This window comes from Solanum tuberosum, unplaced genomic scaffold (genome assembly GCF_000226075.1).
Source record: "Solanum tuberosum cultivar DM 1-3 516 R44 unplaced genomic scaffold, SolTub_3.0 scf00021, whole genome shotgun sequence".
Classification (NCBI taxonomy): domain Eukaryota; kingdom Viridiplantae; phylum Streptophyta; class Magnoliopsida; order Solanales; family Solanaceae; genus Solanum; species Solanum tuberosum.
Window position 1 is genome coordinate 1325427 of NW_006238947.1, and position 20678 is coordinate 1346104.

At 29.4% G+C, this 20678-nt stretch overlaps 2 protein-coding genes across 2 annotated transcripts; both read right to left on the reverse strand.

The window, feature by feature from the left end:
• Positions 1 to 6507: 6507 nt before the first annotated feature.
• On the reverse strand, positions 6508 to 9348 carry LOC102595603 (beta-fructofuranosidase, insoluble isoenzyme 1-like). The gene is made up of 6 exons (NM_001287894.2): positions 9093 to 9348; positions 8826 to 8834; positions 7435 to 8453; positions 7095 to 7339; positions 6911 to 7007; positions 6508 to 6825 (listed from the first exon to the last, which is right to left on the reverse strand). Exons 1-6 carry the CDS (start codon positions 9283 to 9285, stop codon positions 6643 to 6645), a joined length of 1746 nt encoding a protein of 581 aa, NP_001274823.2. The 5' UTR covers positions 9286 to 9348; the 3' UTR covers positions 6508 to 6642.
• A 2531-nt stretch (positions 9349 to 11879) lies between these two features.
• LOC102595942 (beta-fructofuranosidase, insoluble isoenzyme 1-like) lies at positions 11880 to 15750 on the reverse strand. Its single transcript, NM_001288126.1, is given in 6 exon segments — positions 11880 to 12059; positions 12177 to 12276; positions 12475 to 12719; positions 13021 to 14042; positions 14149 to 14157; positions 15552 to 15750. Coding segments are annotated over 6 exon segments (1755 nt in total).
• Positions 15751 to 20678: the final 4928 nt, after the last annotated feature.

Here is a 20678-nt window from a genome sequence, read left to right on the forward strand (position 1 = left end):
TTTTTTGGAGTGGACTATTTTTTTATTAATTATTGTGATTTATTGTTTCTTTTTCGTCAATTTCAAACAATATATGTTTATCATATAATCCATTTTATGTGGTACCAATAGAATTTAGAGAGTCAATTAAATTTTTTATATAAGTTTTAAATAATTAAGCTGTTAATTATTGTAATGTATAGTATTACTTATATTATTTTTAAATATATTTAAATATTATATGTTAGGTTTTTTATCCTAATTTATATGGCATTGATAGAATTTAAAGTGTCAAATAATTGTTAATTATTGTAATAGATAATATGGAGTATTTAAGTCATTTATAGTATAGTAATTAATATATAATATGTAGTATTTAAGTGGAAGGTGGTGGGGCCCACTTATATATTTTATAAATATATTGGACATTAGTAGTGATCTTATTGAAACATTGGTAGTCTTTCCTAGACTCTTCTATAATATAGTAATATGTGGCGAATCTATATTTTAAGGAACTGTTTGGCATGAAATTTAAGGTATAATAATTTCAGATGGTGGAATTAGGCAATTACTTTTAGTGTACACATGGTGGAATTAATATCTTGAGATAATTAATTTTGAATGGCTTGGTTCCAACTAAACGATCCCTTCCATCTATAATATGAGATACTAGTAATTAGACAATTTTAGTACAAATAATGGAATAAATAATCTAGAGATTAACTGATATTTCAAATTACACATGAAATAAAGCTAATCCCATATTTTGTACTCGCATGCTTATCCTTATCCCATATACCAAGCGATGCTTAAATAATTTTTAAAACATGATACGTTTTAAATAAAAATGTACCTTTTAATATCAAATTCGAAAATTAGAAAGTAAAACTAATAAACAATTCTTACCTACGTTATTTATTACTTTTCTTTTTTTTGCAACAAATGAATCTTCAATTTGGGCCTATTCATATCTATTCGGCCCAACAAATTTCATTCTCCAGTACATAGCAATATTCAGGTCCATTTACCCTTTGGCCCATTAATCCTCTGCTAAAACCCTAATTGCTGAGTCTATAAATCTCAATTTTTCACTTCAACAATTTGGGGATCAACCCCCAATATAGCAATCAATGTGAGTTTCTTCTCTATTCGTTTATGAATTGAATTTCTTCTTGTTATTGTGTTTTTCCTCTTTTGATTTCATGTTTTAATGGGTTTATAACTGAAACCTCTTGTGCAATTTAGTTTGCTACAGTGGAAGTTATGATACCCTATAATTATTTGCCATTCTCAACTTAGTCAGCTGTGTTTTTTCTGTTGCAGTTGATTATCGTGACTGGTAAATTTCAAACTTTGCTTAAAAAACAAAAAAAAAAACGAAATTTTGATATGAATTGTGGTTATTTTAGTTTTATGTTGCTTGGATTGTTCAAAATGGAGTTGGGTGTATATTGGTTTCTCTAAAAAATTGATTTTTTTAGTATGTGAAGTATATATGTTACGTGGATTGACGAAAATGCTATTGGGTATGTATTGATTTCTCTAAAAGATGTGATTTTTGGATTATGTTACAACATTTTTGGAAGATTGGAGCCATATAGTTAAATGATGTTTTTAGGAATAGATTTGATTATGTATAGATTAATTTGATTTATTTTGCGCCGCCCTTAAGATCGCCTTCCATTATGCTCCATGGAAGCGTTTTGAGTCATAGCTGCGCTATATTAATTGTATATATACATACTCTTTTGTATATACAATTGTTTATATGAAGAGTGTGTTATATGCTGGAGATTCTCTTTAGGGTTTTCCTTTAGCGAGTCTCCTTTTGCCTTGCCTAATTTTATGAGTCATATCCCTTTTTTTGGTTCTGTTTTTCCCAATTGGGATTATTGAACCAAATATACTTTTGAATGGCTCTAGTTGAGGTGGGGTGTACATTATGTTGTAATTTTTGTTTTATTAAATTTTCTTCTTATGGCAAGAGTGATGAAAACAAAATTAGATGTGTGAGAGGTGAATTCCTCTATGATCTCAATCATCGAGGCTTATTGATATTCTGACTTGCCTATATGAAGTACTTTCCATTTCAATATAGGAATTCTAGTGTGACGTTTTGAAGTTTGTTGTCTCAAATTAGTTTATACAATTTGTTTGGTTGCAAATGTTTGTCACTATGGTTAAAATGGAATGTTCTAGTTGATTTGTTTTGGAATTTTGAAGTGTCATGGTATTATGGAAACAAATACACCTTGAATAGCTCTTGTTGAGGCAGTGTGTAGATTATATTGCAAGCAGGTTTTTTAAGTAAATTTATTTATTATGGCAAGAATGATTGGAAACAATTAGATGTGCGAGGGGTGAATTCCTCTATGAGCTGAAACATCGAGGCATATTGATATTCTGACTTGCCTTTATGAAGTACTTTCTATTTTAATTTCGGACTTCCTATTTTAATGATGTAATGCAGACTTTTGAAGCTCATGGCCTCAAATTAGCTTAAATCATTTGTGTTGTTCTAATTGTTTGTCTAAGGTTATAATAATTGAATGTTCTAGTTGAGTTGGTTTATGATTTAGGAATGATCGATATTTTGGCATTGCAGAACTGAAGACGGTTTGAATAGCTCTTGTTGAGGTGTGGTGTTACATTATATTTCAAGCAAGTTTTTTTTTAGTAATTGCTTTGTTTGTTATGGCAAGAATGATTGGAAACAATTAGATGTGCGAGGGGTGAATTCCTCTTTGAGCTCAAACATCGAGGCATATTGATATTCTGACTTGTCTTTAAGAACTACTTTCATTTCAATTTAGGAAAAAAAGAAGTCCTTTGAACTTTTGTTCATAAAAGTCAGATATGAATTTAAATTGTTTTGAAATGAGAAAGGTGCCATCTTATTTGATTATTGTGCCAATTTTTGGGCTTATGCTCCTTGTTTCTATCTTAATCATATGAGATTATATAATCCTATTGGTTTCTGTAGAGCTTTTGTTGTTGTGGTGTGTACATTATCTTTCTAGTTCTATTATTAAATTTGTTGTTTGTTATGTCAAGAATGATGAAAAACAATTAGATGTGCGAGTGGTGAATTCCTCTGTGAGCTCTACCATCGAGGCTTATTGATATTCTGACTTGCCTTAATGTAGTACTTTCCATTTGTTGTTCTAAGACAAATTTTCAGCTGTAGAAACTTGTGGTCTTAATTATGCATTTGTGTGTTTGAAAAATTTGTCACAGTTAAAAATGTAAGGTGCCATCTTTTTGTTCAAACAAATAGATGCTTTGAATCTCCCTAATTGAGATGTGGTTTACATTATATTTCTACATTTATTCATAACATTACTTTGCTATGGCAAGAATGATGATAAACTATTAGATGTGCGAGTGGTGTATACCTCTATGAGCTCAATCATCGAGGCTTATTGATATTCTGACTTGCCTTAATGTAGTACTTTCCATTTGTTGTTCTAAGACAAATTTTCAGCTGTAGAAACTTGTGGTCTTAATTATGCATTTGTGTGTTTGAAAAATTTGTCACAGTTAAAAATGTAAGGTGCCATCTTTTTGTTCAAACAAATAGATGCTTTGAATCTCCCTAATTGAGATGTGGTTTACATTATATTTCTACATTTATTCATAACATTACTTTGCTATGGCAAGAATGATGATAAACTATTAGATGTGCGAGTGGTGTATACCTCTATGAGCTCAATCATCGAGGCTTATTGATATTCTGACTTGCCTTCTTAAAGTACTTATCATTTTAATCAATAGGAATATATTGAACTTTTGAAATTTGTGATCTCCAAATTTGCTTCATTATAGAATTTGTAAAGATTTGTCAAATTGTTTATGTTAGATTGGTTTCTTATTTAGCCCTTATTTGAAGTTACATATCAGGATATAGTATATACTTTTTATGGGGTCACATCCCTTGTAGGTTCTACCTTTTTCTTATGGAATTACAGAACCAAAGTCACTTTAAGTGACTCTAGTTGAGGTGTCTATATTTACCCTTTGTTATTGCAAGCATGATGAAAAACAATTAGATGTGCGAGGGGTGAATTCCTCTATGAGCTCAATCATCGAGGCTTATTGATATTCTGACTTGCCTTTGTGATTTACTCTTTTATGTTTTTGATTTACATGGTATAGATTGATCCCTTTAATGTGTTTGAACCTAGCTATGACTATAAAAGCTTATTATTAGCCGTACTAACAGAAATTTGAGAATTTCAATGTAAATTATTATCAAATATATAATTTGGTTGTTCTTTTGACATTTTTAGTTATTTTAGGCAGATATAGGAATGATGAATATCTATTGTGTGAAGGGAGAACTCCCTGTTGAATCTTTACACTAACCGCTTATTGATATTCTGACCTTTCACTTTTGACATTGTCTATTCATAATGTATTTGTTTTCACTCTTTCTTTCTCCTTGGGGTATTGTGTGTGTGTAGGTGATGTACCAATACACTTTGGTAATTCATTTTATGGCAAGAATGATGAGTCTATTAGATGTGCCAGGGGTGTATTCCCAATGAGCTAAAACTTCTGAGGCTTATTGATATTCTGACTTGCCAACTCAATTCAAGAACCTTTGTTTCCACATCATCTTACTTCTTTGTTCCGTCACACAGCCGATACAACATGTTTAGTTTGTCTGAGCAACAAATCAGTTTTTTGTGTCCATTCATCACACAAAGTTGATTTCTTTTTTTCTTTTGTTCGGCTTTTTATGTTTCAGAGTTTCATTTCCAGCTTGTCAATGGTAAGGAGGAGGAAATTACTATATGCAAGAGTCAGCAAATGACTCTATGAGCTCCAATATTTATGCTAATGTATTCTGACTTACCAAACTTGTTCCAATTTTATTTCCTTTCTTTTCTTTCAATTTTTTCTGATTTATTTGCTTTCTTGATCTCAAATTGGAGATGCTCAATTCCTGTTACTTTGTTAACCATGTTTTGTAGATTTACTAAACTCATTTATTCAGTTTTGACCATGTTTTGTAGTTTTTACCACTTTCCAGAATTGCTGTTTGCCCATCGTTCTTCTTCTACTGTTTCGTGAAACATTTGGAGTACTCCACAGTTCAAGTCTTGGTCAGCTAAGCTAGTCGACATGGCTATCAAGTATAGCTCGTAACACGACCTTGGTGACTCAATGATGTTAAGAGGTTTGACTGGTAGAATGACAAGCAAAGCACTATTTGTACTTACTTTTGTTGAATACAATTTATCAAAAACAAATTTGGTACATTTGAGCTTGTTATTGTCATACAATTTATTTTCGTTTGATCCACTTGAATCTGTTATAAGTTGTGTTTCATCTTTAGTAAACTCAAATGCAATGATGAGTTAATTTTATTGATAAATTTAACCCTTTCTCATGGTCTATGTTATTGAGAAAGTGCTTTGACAATATTTTGGATTATAACTATGATGCCCTATGACAATGCACTAATTTGAGGTAGTGTGTGGTTTGGAATCTTACTTTCCTTGGCAATACAGAGATCATAGTCATTGTATCAATTAGACGTGAAAAATGCCTTCTTGCATGGGGACTCTTGGCATCGATAATTCTTTATGGATTTTATAACAAATCGATTGAAGTGTAATGATCATATATGTTACTATTCACATTTGTCTTTTCACCCTTTGAAATGTAGTTGAAATGTATGATGGAAGTTGATGTAACCAAATATTGAACTATATATACATTCTATTATAGAAAAAGTAAGATACAAAGTGTTGAAAATTTACTTTTATCAACAAGTTATTTTGCAATTCTTTTATCAAGTTGAGTCTTGGTTAAGATATTAGAGAGAAATTTTACCATATCTTAACTCGATTAGTTTGATCATGTGACAGAGTTTGAATTGATACGTGAGAGTTTGAATCTTTACAACCTTAATTCAAGGACAAGGGGATCGTGATCCGTCCATAATCAAAAGAGGTGTGAGATGCCAACAACTGAAAGAAAAGATAGAGAAAACAATTGAACGAAATGATAGAAAACAGTTGGTTACATTTTAATTTGGCTCTCGAGAAACGAAAGATGAAAAATATGTTGATTATCCAGGAAATACCCAATGCACATCATATTATTATCTGAAACTATTGAGAGAGTTTCAGATAAGTTTTGACCAATTATTCCCTTTCATTGAAAAACTTTTTGTTATTAGTTGACATTTTTGTTGGTATAAAAATATTAAGAATAAAATAATAGATTTAAATTTAATTATTTTCAAACATTGAAAGGTATAATACAATTGTTTTTTGTTCGTATTTTCGTTTTAGTATCTTAAAATTGCTTTAAGAGTTAAGTTTCTGTATTGGCTTTTTTATAAACTTATTTTGCGATTCTCTTTAATAATCGAGTTTCCACCATAAACATTTACTTCAAAATATCACCAAATAAATACGCGATTGAACAAAACGATAAAGAACAACTATTTTGAAAGCAAAAACATAGCATTATTCTTATAAATTGAAAATAGAGGATAAATCTATATACATTATTTTTTTTGACTCAAGGGATATCTATCTAATTTGATAAACAAAAATAGAGTTGAAATATCAAAATAACAAACTCTTATGTCCATCAAAATCTCATATTTCCCCCCTTTTCCATAGTTCCTTTCTCCTAATTCTTTTTTCAATATTGTATCTTAGCTTTGCCCATACTCCATGCATCCAAAGTCTCAATTGTGATTGGCTCAGTTCCATTGTTGAACGCAAATAAATGTGCCTTCTCATTAATCGCCAATGTTGGATAAACCCTCGATGTTATACATGTCTTTCCACCCGCACCAAAACTTTCTATAACTGAATTATCAATCTACAAAAAAGAGTTTCAATAGTTAGAATTGTTTTCGTTTTGGGATGTGAGATAGATTTTTGATTAACGATGAAAGAAAAGTTACCAAGCTTCTGAGTGACAATTTCTTGTCAGCCAAATCAACATCCACAAATCCAGCAAATGAAACTTTGTACATTGTTTCATTGAACTTAAGAGTTGACCTATCAAACATAAACAAAAGATTTGTCAATTTCTCAAATATAATACTATCGAAAACGTTACCAATAAGTCAAATTCAATATATATACCTTTTAGCGTCAGAGCACAAGAGAACCTTGTAATTTTGTTGTGCTTTGAAAACTCGGAAGAAAACAGGTGTGTTTTCTTCCAAGTTTTCAGTAGCCAATGTAGCAAGACCAAATGGCCCAAGACCACCTTGTACATCTGCACCCTTGAGTCCACAAACATCTTGTGCATACATATCAGTCCAACTAGAATCAAATGACTCTGCTTTATCCAAACTTGCAAAAGAAAATGTCACTTCAACATCTGCCTGTCATATTTTTCATAAATTTTGAACATTATTAAATAATAATAATAATAATAATAATAATAAATAAATAAATAAATAAAAGAGTCTATATGTACCTGTGCAGGTGTGATTCCTGTAACTTCAACTTTTTCACCATTGTTCAACTTTTTGTTACTCAATTGAACCTTTTGGGTTCTTAGGGTTTCTAATTCTTCAACAGGCCATTGAATCAATTGTTTACCACTTGGATCAAGCCATACTTTACGTGGGATCAATTGAATTCCAGCCCATCCTTTCGCGTTATCATCCTCAGGGAATATATCTGATTCATTAGACCAACCCCAAATAACCCTTCGATTTTTGCTAGTATCATAGAAAGTCTTTGATGCATAGAAATTACCATAATCGAATCTCAATCCCTTCCAACTATCAATAGAACCAACATCTGGAACATACCTATCTTTTTTTGTATCGTACTTACCAAGAGTATAGTACTCAAATCGAGTAAGATCCATACTATTCTTAAGCACATATTTATATTCTTCACCATATTGATCTATCCCATTAGTTCCTTTCAATGCAACAGGGAAAAAATCAGGACATTCCCAATTTCCAGTACCGTTAGTTGAGTGAAGTGGGTGTTTAGCCTTAACCCATTTCATGAAATCTTTGCTTCTATACATTATAGCTAAACCCCTACTATGTTTCCTCAAACTTCCCATCACAATTCTCCAATGTCCATCTTTACCCATCCATGCGGTCGTTGGATCACGAAATTTGGTCTTGTTGATACTAGCATCAGCTACAATCAATGGATTGTTATCAGGTTTGATCCATTCACGGAGATATGGATCAGATAAGTTAGCTGGAATCGCGTAGTTTTGAACTTGAGTTTGGTTGGCATCTACTATTCCAGTGTACAAGATAACAGGCTTGTTACCAGGTAGAATAGTTGCAGATCCAGACCACGTACCGAATTGATCAAAGGGTTTGGATGGGTAAATTGCGGGTTCTAAATTGATCCAATTGATTAAGTCCTTTGAAACTGAATGAGCCCAAACAATATTGCCCCATACTGACCCGTTTGGGTTGTATTGGTAGAATAGATGGTAGACTCCATTGAAATACATTGGTGCTGTTCAAAATATGAAAAGCAATAACATAATAAGCAAAATTATTCTCTGGTATTAGATTATATTACTCCCTCTGTCCCAATTTATGTGACACATTTCGGATTACGAGATTCAAACAAGTGTATCTTTGACTGTAATTTTTTCCTATATCTTTTAAATATTTTGAATTATTAATTATTGAGACTTATAGTACTTTTTATGTAGTTTACAAATACATAAATTTCATTTTTAAAAAATTGAAAATTTCATGAGCAAATTCTCGGTCAAACTTAAACTGTTTGACTCTCGAAAAGCGAAATGTGTCACATAAATTGGACAGAGGGAGTATATAATAAAAATAAAATAAGTTGAAAAATATAATATATTTGACTTACCATTGGGATCTATTGTATGTTTTGAAGGCATCAAGAGAGATCATAAAAAAAAAAAAAATGATTAGTAAAGATTAAATAATATGAGAAACAAAGAAAAGAAGAAAATCGTACTAATACATGTCATGCATCTATTGACATATTAACATAACAGACATGATCTGATTATTTATTAGTGACAAATCTAGATTAAACACATGTTCGACAAATAATAATTTTTTTTTGGACATATATAAAGAAGAAAACACGCGAAAAAATGCGTATACATACCATTGATCCAATGTTTTTCTGGCTGAAAATGGTAACCAGTTCTATGAACAGTTTGAACATTTACAGCATTTTGAGATTGCAAATGAATAAAAACTTTGTGAGAAGCAAAAACAACATTATTGGATAATAAAACTATAAAAAAGCAAACTAAGATAACTGGCAAAGCCCAACGAGAATTAGATGAATAATCCATAGTTTTTTTTCTTTCAATAATTGGGCTTTGACAGATAGTGGTAATTAATCTAAATAATTTTTTTTATATTTTTTTTTGGATAGGGAGAAAGAAACTTGGGAATGAAGAATAAATGAAAATTATGAAGAGTATTTATAGTGAAAAAAATGGGTAGAATTTGTTTTTGAGTGAAAGATGGAGAGTTAATTTAGGATTTTTTTTAAAAATAAATTAAATGGATTGGATGATTATTTTTTATTTGTTTGGATAATATTTATCTAAAATTTTGGATAATTTGTTGGTTATTGTTACATTTCATGAGTCTGTTTTACTAATTTTTTTTTGTTAGAACAAGTCTTTTGCCATTTAATTTGCTATTCCGTTCTTTAATGTTTTGACTTTTGAGTGTGTTAAAAAAAAAGGGAATTCGAAAAATAATGCAAAATTTGGGATTTTTCAATTCACATAAATAAGATAAATGGGTAAATTTGTCTTTAAAAAAGATGAAAAAGAAGAGAAGTCATGATCACAAATAATGTCTAGTGGCGACTAACTATAATCACCACAAAAGGTTATCACCAGTTATGGCGAGTTTTTTGAGTCGTCACTTGAAATGTTGTTCTTTGTTATGATTGAGGAAGGAAGTAGTTTCCACAAAGGCGTCACAAAAACATGATTTCTTGTTACCTTGAAAATTATAAGTTTTTTTCACATTGTTTATATATGACGTGAAATTTGATCATATATACTATATCCCTACGGTGAAAAGAACCTAAAAGAATAATAAGTAACGATATTGTGCATCTCTTAAAATTAAAAATTAACTATCAAGTGTTTTTGAACAGATTTGACTATGAATGGAAGTATCAATTTCATCAAGTTACTCTATTTTGGCCATCTTTATTCATTTGTGTTTTTTTTTTTTTTTGAGATTGACTACTGTCCACTGACGGTGGACAAATAAATTACACAATCAACTCATTTTTAGAAATACTTATTTTTCTTCTTAGTTTAATTAATATATTTTCACATTTAATGATTAATGATTTTTTTCTTTCTTTTATTAAAACACGTTGAGGTTTATCATCTTTCTCCCTCTCTCTTTCCTACCTTTCTCATCTATGTCTTTGGATCTTCTTCTATCAATATCAAAATATGATGCAAAATTGATGAAATGGTGTGTCTATTTTTCCAAGTGTAAGACTACTACATTTGATTTTTGCAGTTTGTCCAATTCACTGAAAAGTTCTAAAAAAACATTATCTAAAAATCATTGTTACCACAAAACATAAAATTCTTCATACATTGGAACAAGAAAAGAAAATCTTTGAAATAATATTGAAATATTTTTTATACAATTGACTTTGAGTATTTACTAATTTAGATTCTGAAAAGGAAAATAATAATAAGTAAAAAATTATCATCTTTTTATCTCAAATTGCTTCAATTCCGTATGTCGATTGCTTTAATGGTGTTGAATGAGCGTAAAAATAATAAGGACAAAGCAAGCATGAAAGAATCCTTCGTCAAGTAAGAATTTTTAACAAACTCATTTAATTAATTTAGAGTCCAAGTTACTATATAATACTCTTTTTAATATTTTTTAATAATATTAATATTATGTGATTTTTTTAAAAAAAAATTGTTATGTATTTCTAAAAATGAGATGATAGTGTAATTTTTTTTTCTACTGTCAGTGGATATAAGTTAATGTCTTTTTTTTTTAAGGCTCATTACTCCTCTTCCTTCTTTGCTTTTATAGTTTGTCATTAATTAAGTATTCGATATTCTTATTTGTAATATTATTATAGAGTGTGTTATAAATTATACAATAATTATAACTTAGTTAGTTCTTTCGTCTTCTCATATTTTACATGATTGTTAATAGGGATTTGGTGTCTCAATAGAATTAGTAAGGTAAAAATTTGTCCTTTCGCTTACTTGCAGAGGCGGATCTACATATATCTTGAGAAACTAGTAAAAATAGAGAATATAAAAAAGAGTGAATCTTTAGAAGGCATTGATCTGATACGTTGTTGGAAGTAAGGGAGTCCATCCCTACGACCTAGAGTCGATTTCGGCCAACAACCCATTGTTTACTCATTTTATTACAAGTTAAAGAGTTTATTTATAATAGCAAAATTGCTAAAATAAGGGGATTCTAACTCATGACCGTTAAATACGACATTATTCGTTAGCCATCATTAACATTTTTGCTAATGCTTAAATTAAGATAATATTAATGCACCAAACTCTTTAAATCTTGGATTCACCTCTACTTACTCGTACTCTTCTCTTTGAACTTCTTATTATATTTGAATAAAATAAGTCACATAACAACTTGCCTAATATTACCAAATATTAGTTCTACATAAGACCACACATTTGATTGTGTAACAAAACAAAAAGGAAAGCTAACAAATTTCTTTCTTAGTATATATATGGTACTAGACAAGTCCATATACACACTCTTTGCCTTCTTAATTCACCAAAATAAATTAAGAGACAATTATAGAGGATTCTTGAGGACATCATCTACTGTTAAATTTGACACAATTTTTGTCTCTTTAGACATATATAGTTGTAGACATAATTCCTTTTTTTTTTGAAAATATTTAGTGCATCTTAGGTACATCCATGCTCCAAGCATTAAGAGTCTCAATTGTGATTGTCTCAGATCCATTATTGAAGACAAATAAATGTGCATTATTATGAATCGCTAATATTGGATACACCCTCGATGTTATGCATGTTTTTCCACCAGCACCAAAACTCTCCACTACTGAGTTATCAATCTGAAAAATATACATATGATACAAACTGATTAGTCTAACACATCCAAAATAATCGAATCTTAAAAGCTTGATCAAATAAATTATAAAAAAATAAAAAAATGATGAAAGCAAACTTACCAAACTCCTAAGAGATAACTTCTTCATGTCTACTAAATCTACATCTACATATCCAGCAAATGAGGGCTTGTACATTGCTTCATTTTGTCTCATGGTAGATCTGCTCATTAATAAAGAAACTAAACAAGGTTAGAGTTTTTTAATGACACTAATAAACAATCGATAAGTAGATGTATTTCTTATCATGATATCAAAGTCGGGTCATTATAATTCTTGATTTACTCAAATTTTGTGCTCCTATATTGAGTTAACTATGTAAACTATGATCATTACAACTAATTCAATTGAAGAAACAAACCTTCTAGCATCTGAACACATGAGAACCTTATAATTCTTTTGAGCCTTAAACACTCGAAAGAAAACAGGTGTGTATTCTTCCAAGTTTTTAGAAGCTAATGTCGCAAGCCCAAATGGTCCAAGCCCACCTTGGATAGTTGAACCCTTTATGGCACAAACATCTTGGGCATAAAAGTCGGCCCAATTAGGATCAAATTGTTCAGCCTTGTTCAAACTTGAAAAAGAGAATGACACTTCAACATCAGCCTACAATCAAAGAAATGCAAGATGAGACGGAGCTAGTATCTTAGTATGTAAAAGGACAATTTATATAAGGGATTTCAATTTTTTTTCCGACTAACGAAAAATATTTCACTCGTTCAATTGCAATAATTTATAACTATCGCCGATATATATATAACAAATGTATAATTAATCTACTATGTATAGACCTATCATATGAAATTGATATAATAGTTATACATTGATTATACATTTGTCTACTAATTAAAATTACTTTTAGTTGGGGTATTTAAAAGACTATAGTTTAATAAGGAAAAATTAAAACCTGTGATGCTGAGATTCCTTTAACTTCAAACATTTCTCCCTTGCTCAACTTCTTGTTGTTCAATTGAATCTTTTGCTTTCTCAAGGTTTCTAATTCTTCAATAGGCCATTGAATCAATTGTTTACCACTAGGGTCGAGCCATACTTTACGCGGAATAGCTTGAATTCCAGCCCATCCTTTCTTAATTTCATCGTCAGGTAAAACATCTGATTCATTTGTCCAACCCCATACAATTCTTCGATTCTTCATAGGGTCATAGAATGACTTAGATGCATAGAAATTCCCATAGTCAAGCCTCAATCCCTTCGAACCATCGATAGAATTGTTATCAGGAATGTACCTATCTTTTTTGGTGTCATACATACCAATAGTGTAATACTCAAACCTATTAACATCAAGGCTATTCTTAAGGACATGTTTGACATTTTTTCCGCGATACGATGCATCTAAGCCATTAGTATTTTTTAATGATACAGGGAAAAAATCAGGACATTCCCAATTTCCAGTATGAGGAGATGAATGAAGTGGATGTTGGGCTTTGGCCCATTTAATGAAGTCTCTACTTCTATACAATAATGCCATCCCTCTATGGTTTCTCATACTTCCTATTACAATTCTCCAAAGCCCATCTTGGCCCATCCATGCGGTTGTTGGATCACGAAATTTGGTTTTGTTGATGCTATTGTCAGGTACAATCAACGGGTTGTTATTAGGTTTGATCCATTTACGAAGAAATGGATCAGACAAGTTAGCCGGGATTGCATAATTTTGAACTTGAGAATCATGAGAATCTACTACTCCGGTGTATAAGATAACAGGTTTGTTATTTGGTAGAATAGTTGCTGACCCGGACCAAGCACCATATTTGTCAAATTTTTTAGATGGATAAATTGCGGGTTCTAAATGGATCCAATTTATCAAGTCTTTTGAGACTGAATGAGCCCAAACAATATTGCCCCATACTGATCCTTTTGGATTGTATTGATAGAATAAATGATATACTCCATTATAATACATAGGTGCTGTTCAAAAATAAAATGAAAGTCAATAATATAATTGAGTTATTGATAAGTTGTGTATATATAGCATATTTAGGAAGAATAAATAAAAAATAATAATCTAACTCACCATTAGGGTCTTTGTATATTTGAAAGGTATCCAATGAAGAGAGACCATATAAGAACAAAAGAATTTTAAAAAAAGAAATGATTAGTGAAGAAAATAGAATGCATTACATAATTAATCAATAATTGAGAAATAATCAAATACTATAATAATTAACAAATCAAAGGTGAAAACACAGAAATGTAGGAAATACAAAAATGACTAATTAGTTGAATCATTTTAATTTATATGGCGTAATTTGATTTAATACGTAATTTAAAAAACAAAGAAAAAATATTTAAAAAATTATGATCTGAAACATGTCATGAGATTTATTGTGACTATAAAAACATATATATCATGTAGAATGATAAGTGTAAGTTTAAATATAGAAAATAGCCATTCTTTAGATGACAAATTAAACAAGAAAATTGTGTCACATAAAAAATGAAATTGATGAAGTAATTTTTTTTAGGGTGGGGTGGGGTGGGGTTGGGGGTTGGGGGGAGTTAACTTTATAAGAGACAATATGTTTGGCAAGTTTTAATTAATATAAGACCTACATATTAAATGTATACAATATAGGAGTATGAAATGTCACTATATGTCAATACTTTAATAATAATAATAATAATAATTTAGAAGGAAAAATATAAGGGAGAAGAAAATGCCAAGGGGAATATAAAGGGTGCCTCCAACAAATTAATTTTCACCTTAATTCCATGGCCAAAATCTTAGGTTAAAAGAACTTTTTCATATATTTCATGTTTCTTTTTCTCTTTTGCACATTCTTATCCAAAACCTTAGCCTTGTAGTTGTCTTGCCATAATAATTAATCTAATTTCGATTTTAAATTTTAAAAATTGAGTCATCGATCGTTGATCATGAGCGATTTTGTTCTCTAAAATAGAATATTTAGACACAAATTTAAATTAATTGCACTTCAAAAACGAATACTGAATACTGAATAATAGAAAACTAACACAAATGAACCATATAATTATGTATGTGTGTGTATGTATACATAATTTTGAAATATCAAGAATGATCAATCTTATATATATGTAGCTATAAAGATCAGTAAAAATAATAATATTTTTTTAAAATGTAACAATAAAAGAAACAGCAACATTTGAACTTCTCAATATAAAAGTAATCGTTTTTTTCTGAAAGTTTTATCACCTATATAATGCAATATTAATCTTAACAAAATTGCATCATCAATTAATTTATTCGTACTCATATTTATATCAAGTCAATAGATGTATGCCATGTATTTATATGCAAACTTTTATTACTATACATATGTACATAAGCAAAGTCATATATTCAAACGATTTTAAGTCAAAATTACGATAATAAACCGCATTATTTAAGTTAAATTTAGCGTACGTCACATAAAGTAAAAAAACGAAAGATAAACATACCATTAATCCAATGTTTAGGAGGATGAAAATGAAAACCAGTTCTATGAACATTCTTGACACTAATAGCACTTGAAGATTGCAAGTCCAAAAAAACATTATGAGAAGCAAACACCCCATTAATGTTTGATAAAACTATAAAGAAGCAAAATAAATAAATTTCTAAACCCCAAAGAGAAGAGCTTTTCATAAATAATTCCATTTTTTTTTGTGATTTTGGAGAAAGATATTGAAGAATAATGAAGAAGAAAAGAAAGAATGTTGGATTATTTATAGACAAAAACCAACTATGATGAGTGGATAAAAAAACGGTTGATTTTTATATTTTCTTTTTCTTTAATTAAAATAAAATGGATGTAAATATATTTTTCTAAGATAAACTTCAATTGTATAGCCGTTTTTTTCTTACACAAGCCTTCTCTATCTTTCTTTCTTTCTTTTCTAAGTTTAGTCACGAAATCAGAATTTTCATTCTACGAAATTTATTTTTAATGTTTGTCTTGATATATGTATTATTATACATTTTTTTAAAGAATACTCATTCATTTTTTATCACGAGGATTGAAATCATGCAAAAATTCAAATTCATAAAAGTGAAGAGTCGTGAGGGATATTTGGAAAAGTCAGACTGATCAAGTGTCTTCATTCAAGCGACAATATAAAAAAAGAACGAAATGAAATTGAAGCCAGGGAGGAGGGGGGGTTTAATTTACGATAAAATTGAAGAGATTCAATATTTACTATATAAATATAAAATATAATTTTAATCTTTATATATAAGGTGTAATTTTTTATTGAAGAAAAGTCAATCTATGCACCCGAATTTTTATATTACCAAAGTAAAGTTAATTTGCATGACAAAGTAATTTAACGTATTAAGCCTGATGTAATAATTTACAATTGGAGTATATATAAGACTCTTGGTAGAAAAAGTAATCTTATTCTATATGCATCGATTACATAAAGATTATCACATAATTAAAAGATCACTTTATGTTATAAGTACAAATTTAAACAGTCTAATCTAATGTATAGAGAACTACAGAAGGGACCGTTGATTGACGAAAATTAATCATATATAAATTGTTTGCTTTGCCTTACGTCGGCAGAGCCAACATACATAGGGTAGGCGAAAAATATTACTATTTATATATGGTTAATTTTTTTTTATGTATATATAGTAGATGTTGAACCCCTTCAGTTAGTTCATGTGTTTACTTCTTTAGATTTTGAACCCTCTTATTAAAAATCCTAGCACCGACACTGACTTTCAAGATATTTTAGAATTGCCACATACCAATATATGTTCAAATTTTACCTACCTTCTCCCTCCAAAAACATTAAAATTAAAATTAAAAAATGAAACCTAATGCCAACCTGCACCTAACTATATTCACATAATTAAAACTTGCCTAATGCTACCAATTATAGTATCAACTATATATATATATAAGCACGGATTTTGCAGGATTCAGTAATTTTAGCATAAATGTTAGTATATTTATATTAAAGTTCCACTTATATATATAAATAATTTATCGAATCTGATAAATTATCTCTTTTAAAATTCAGAACGCTCATAAATTTAAAATTACTACTCCACCTTTGAGAAGAATTTTGACTATGGACCATAATCTTTTTATAGGTGACTTGAACTCATAACACATTAAAGTTGGAGATGAAGGGCGATTATCATTGCATAGCAAAAACAATATATTTTTTTAATGCACAAATTATATAACATATAGTTGAAAAGACCATTTGTGTGGAATATATGATGAAAACAACGACAATGTAGAATTTAAGCACAATGACATAAAAATCGTGTGGAATTCATCCTTTTCGATGAATAAATTGATCAATACTAAAAAGAACCTAAATTGACGATGTAATTAGTTAGAAATCTGTCAGAAATATTATTGTCAACGTAACTCGAATTTTAAATAATATGTAATCAGGATATTTGAGTTTCAAAATAAAATGGATAGGATCACAGTAATTATTGAAAAGAGAAAAATGACAAATATACCACCGAACTATGGTAACTGGTATGCAAATACCCTTCGTCATATTTTTGGGACATTGGTGCCCCTACCGTCCAAAAATTAGAGCATATATGTCCTTCACTCTAAGGGAAGACTAAATAGGAATACATGGCGCAATCTTATCCATCGATCTAATATTTAATAAATGTCGGATTGGTGGATAAGATTATGACACGTGTATGTCCGTTAGTATAAAGGGTATATATGCTCTAATTTTTGGACGACAGGGGAATCAATGTCCCAAAAATATGGCGAAGGGTATCTGCATACCATTTATGATAGTTCGGAGATATATTTATCCTTTTTCCGTATTGAAAATGAAAAAAATGGATAGATGAATAGGTGATGAATATGCATAACAACAACAAAGTGCATTACACATTACATTTGTTGATGAATTTGGCTAAAAAATTTACTTTCTACTTTTCATTTGCTTAAATATGTCTTGCAACATTTGCAGTTAATGGCTTTTCCACCTTTGAATTTCTTAGTGGATTCCATTGCCAAATATGTGTGAATTGCATTTAGAAAAAAGTATAAAAATTGTGGATTTTTTTTTTTACCATAGTCCTTAGACACTAATTAATCAAACTCAGAAAGCTATCTCATTAGGTAAAATTACACAAAAATAATACCTTTGGAGCGTGAACAACATATAACATTGGAGGCCAACATTGGTAAATCAAGGAAAAATTCAAAAATATTCATTTTCAGACTTATAATTGAAAAATAGCTGAAGATTAAAAAATTATTGAAATATTCAATTTTTGGGATTCACGAATCTCATGAATTTCATAAATCATGTCAATATCTTACTTGTTTAAGTTCGAAATATGTGACACTATAATGGTGTTTTTGCATTAAAAGTGGCTATTTTTCAAAGATTTTTTAGACACCAGATATTTTCAACTTTAGTAGCATGTAAATGAAAATAGATCGTATGTTCATATATAGATAGACAACTCAATAACTTTGACAAAAACCACATACACGTTTAAATAGTTTACTAAATAAATACAAATAGTATACCTCAAACGTTAACCCTATAAATCAAATGAATGGAAGAATCTCAAATTCAAATCTATAATGATATTCAATTCTGAATCCGCCCCTACTTAAGCATTCTTTCATCAAAACACAAGAAAACTTGATGATAAGCTTCCTACATGCACTTCCACTAAGGTTTTTGCTCAGTTGATGACAAGTTTTCACAATAACTTTGGAAAAGTCAAGTACAATCTTAACACAATTTGGTGATACCTCAAAAAGAACCAAGTGTAAGATATGCATTTGGTATTGGGAATTTGGCAATACAAGTGCACCTCCAAAATTGTTGCAACTTCTATATCAAAACTTTTATGTTGCACTAGTTTCCCTTACCCATAAATACCTAATTTTTATAAAAATTAATTAATAAATTTTTAGTTCCCATGTCAACATGATGTAACAATCATAATCTTGAAAAATAAAGCTCTTCCTTTAAATATATATATATATAGTAACAATAACAAAAGACGATTTTGTTTGTGTGTGATTACCTGATATGTGAAATTTTCTGGCCAAACTAATTTTATTTGCGCCAAATAAGGCTCAAAAATAAGGAAGCGCTCTCTATAAAAAGTTTCTCCATTCTGAAGGCTCAAACAAGTGTTTAAATTTTTAATTTTTATGAAGCTACATCAACAACAAATCTTTTTTTTGTTTTTTGTAGTATTGCTTCTACGATCTAAGGAGCAACATTGAACGTCATGATCCAAACGAAAGTAAAAAGACTTCTGATTCCTTTTAGTTATTACTATTTTCTTTTCCTTCTTTTTTTACTTAAAAAGAAAGGAACTTAATTTTTTTTTATGTGCAACCTATTTCTCATGGTTCATGCAAATTAATAGATTAGTAATAAATAAATAAAAATTATTCTTTTCACCTTTTACTCTAGAAGTAGCCCCATCATTTTTAGATTTAATTAGCATATAGGTTTAAGGGTATGCTTTTTTTTTTTTTTTTTAATTTTTGTTTTGCACTGTAGTATTGCTTCTACGATCTAAGGAGCAACATTGAACGTCATGATCCAAACGAAAGTAAAAAGACTTCTGATTCCTTTTAGTTATTACTATTTTCTTTTCCTTCTTTTTTTACTTAAAAAGAAAGGAACTTAATTTTTTTTTATGTGCAACCTATTTCTCATGGTTCATGCAAATTAATAGATTAGTAATAAATAAATAAAAATTATTCTTTTCACCTTTTACTCTAGAAGTAGCCCCATCATTTTTAGATTTAATTAGCATATAGGTTTAAGGGTATGCTTTTTTTTTTTTTTTTTTAAATTTTGTGGATGTCAATTAGAAAATCTAGAGTTCACATTTTTATAATCATAGCTACAAAAATGGAAAGAGGAGTTTGCATCTATTTTGAAGTCTTATTATATAGTGTGGTGGAGAAAAAGTGGATGTCGATGTAATAATAAAAAGTAGGGTGTTCACGATTCGATTTGAATTAATTTTTAGTTAAAATTAAAATTAAATTAATTTAGTCCTTTTTTAATTTATTAAAATCAAATTAATCAAATATAAATTTACATTTATCGATTTAATTATTATCAGTTTTGGGTGAATTTGATTCAATTGTTCAGTTTTTAATCATACAAAAATATATATACTCTTTCCTTCTTATATATTTTGTTTTAAATTTTTATTATAAAGTGTGGGGGAGAATAAGTGGATGTTGATGCAACAATGAAGTATTTAACAACATTGCATATTTGTAACCATTTGTACATTGATTCTTGGATTTAATGATTAAACAACAAGTTGACTCTAATTTGAATAATGAAAAGGGGTTTGAATAATTTTGATATTCTCCAAAAGTTATTTAATTTTATATTTTAAAAGCCAAAATTTTAAACTATGAATAAAAAAGTGCTTGGTAATGAACATCGAGTCTTTATGACATTTGTCTAAAATCTATAGTAATCTTAAATTTGAATATGATCACACAATTCATTAAAGTAACAGAGTAGATAGAAGACAAAGTCATACAATCTCTTGATTTTTGGGGTCCAAGTAAGCGTTTGTATATGAAATGAGTT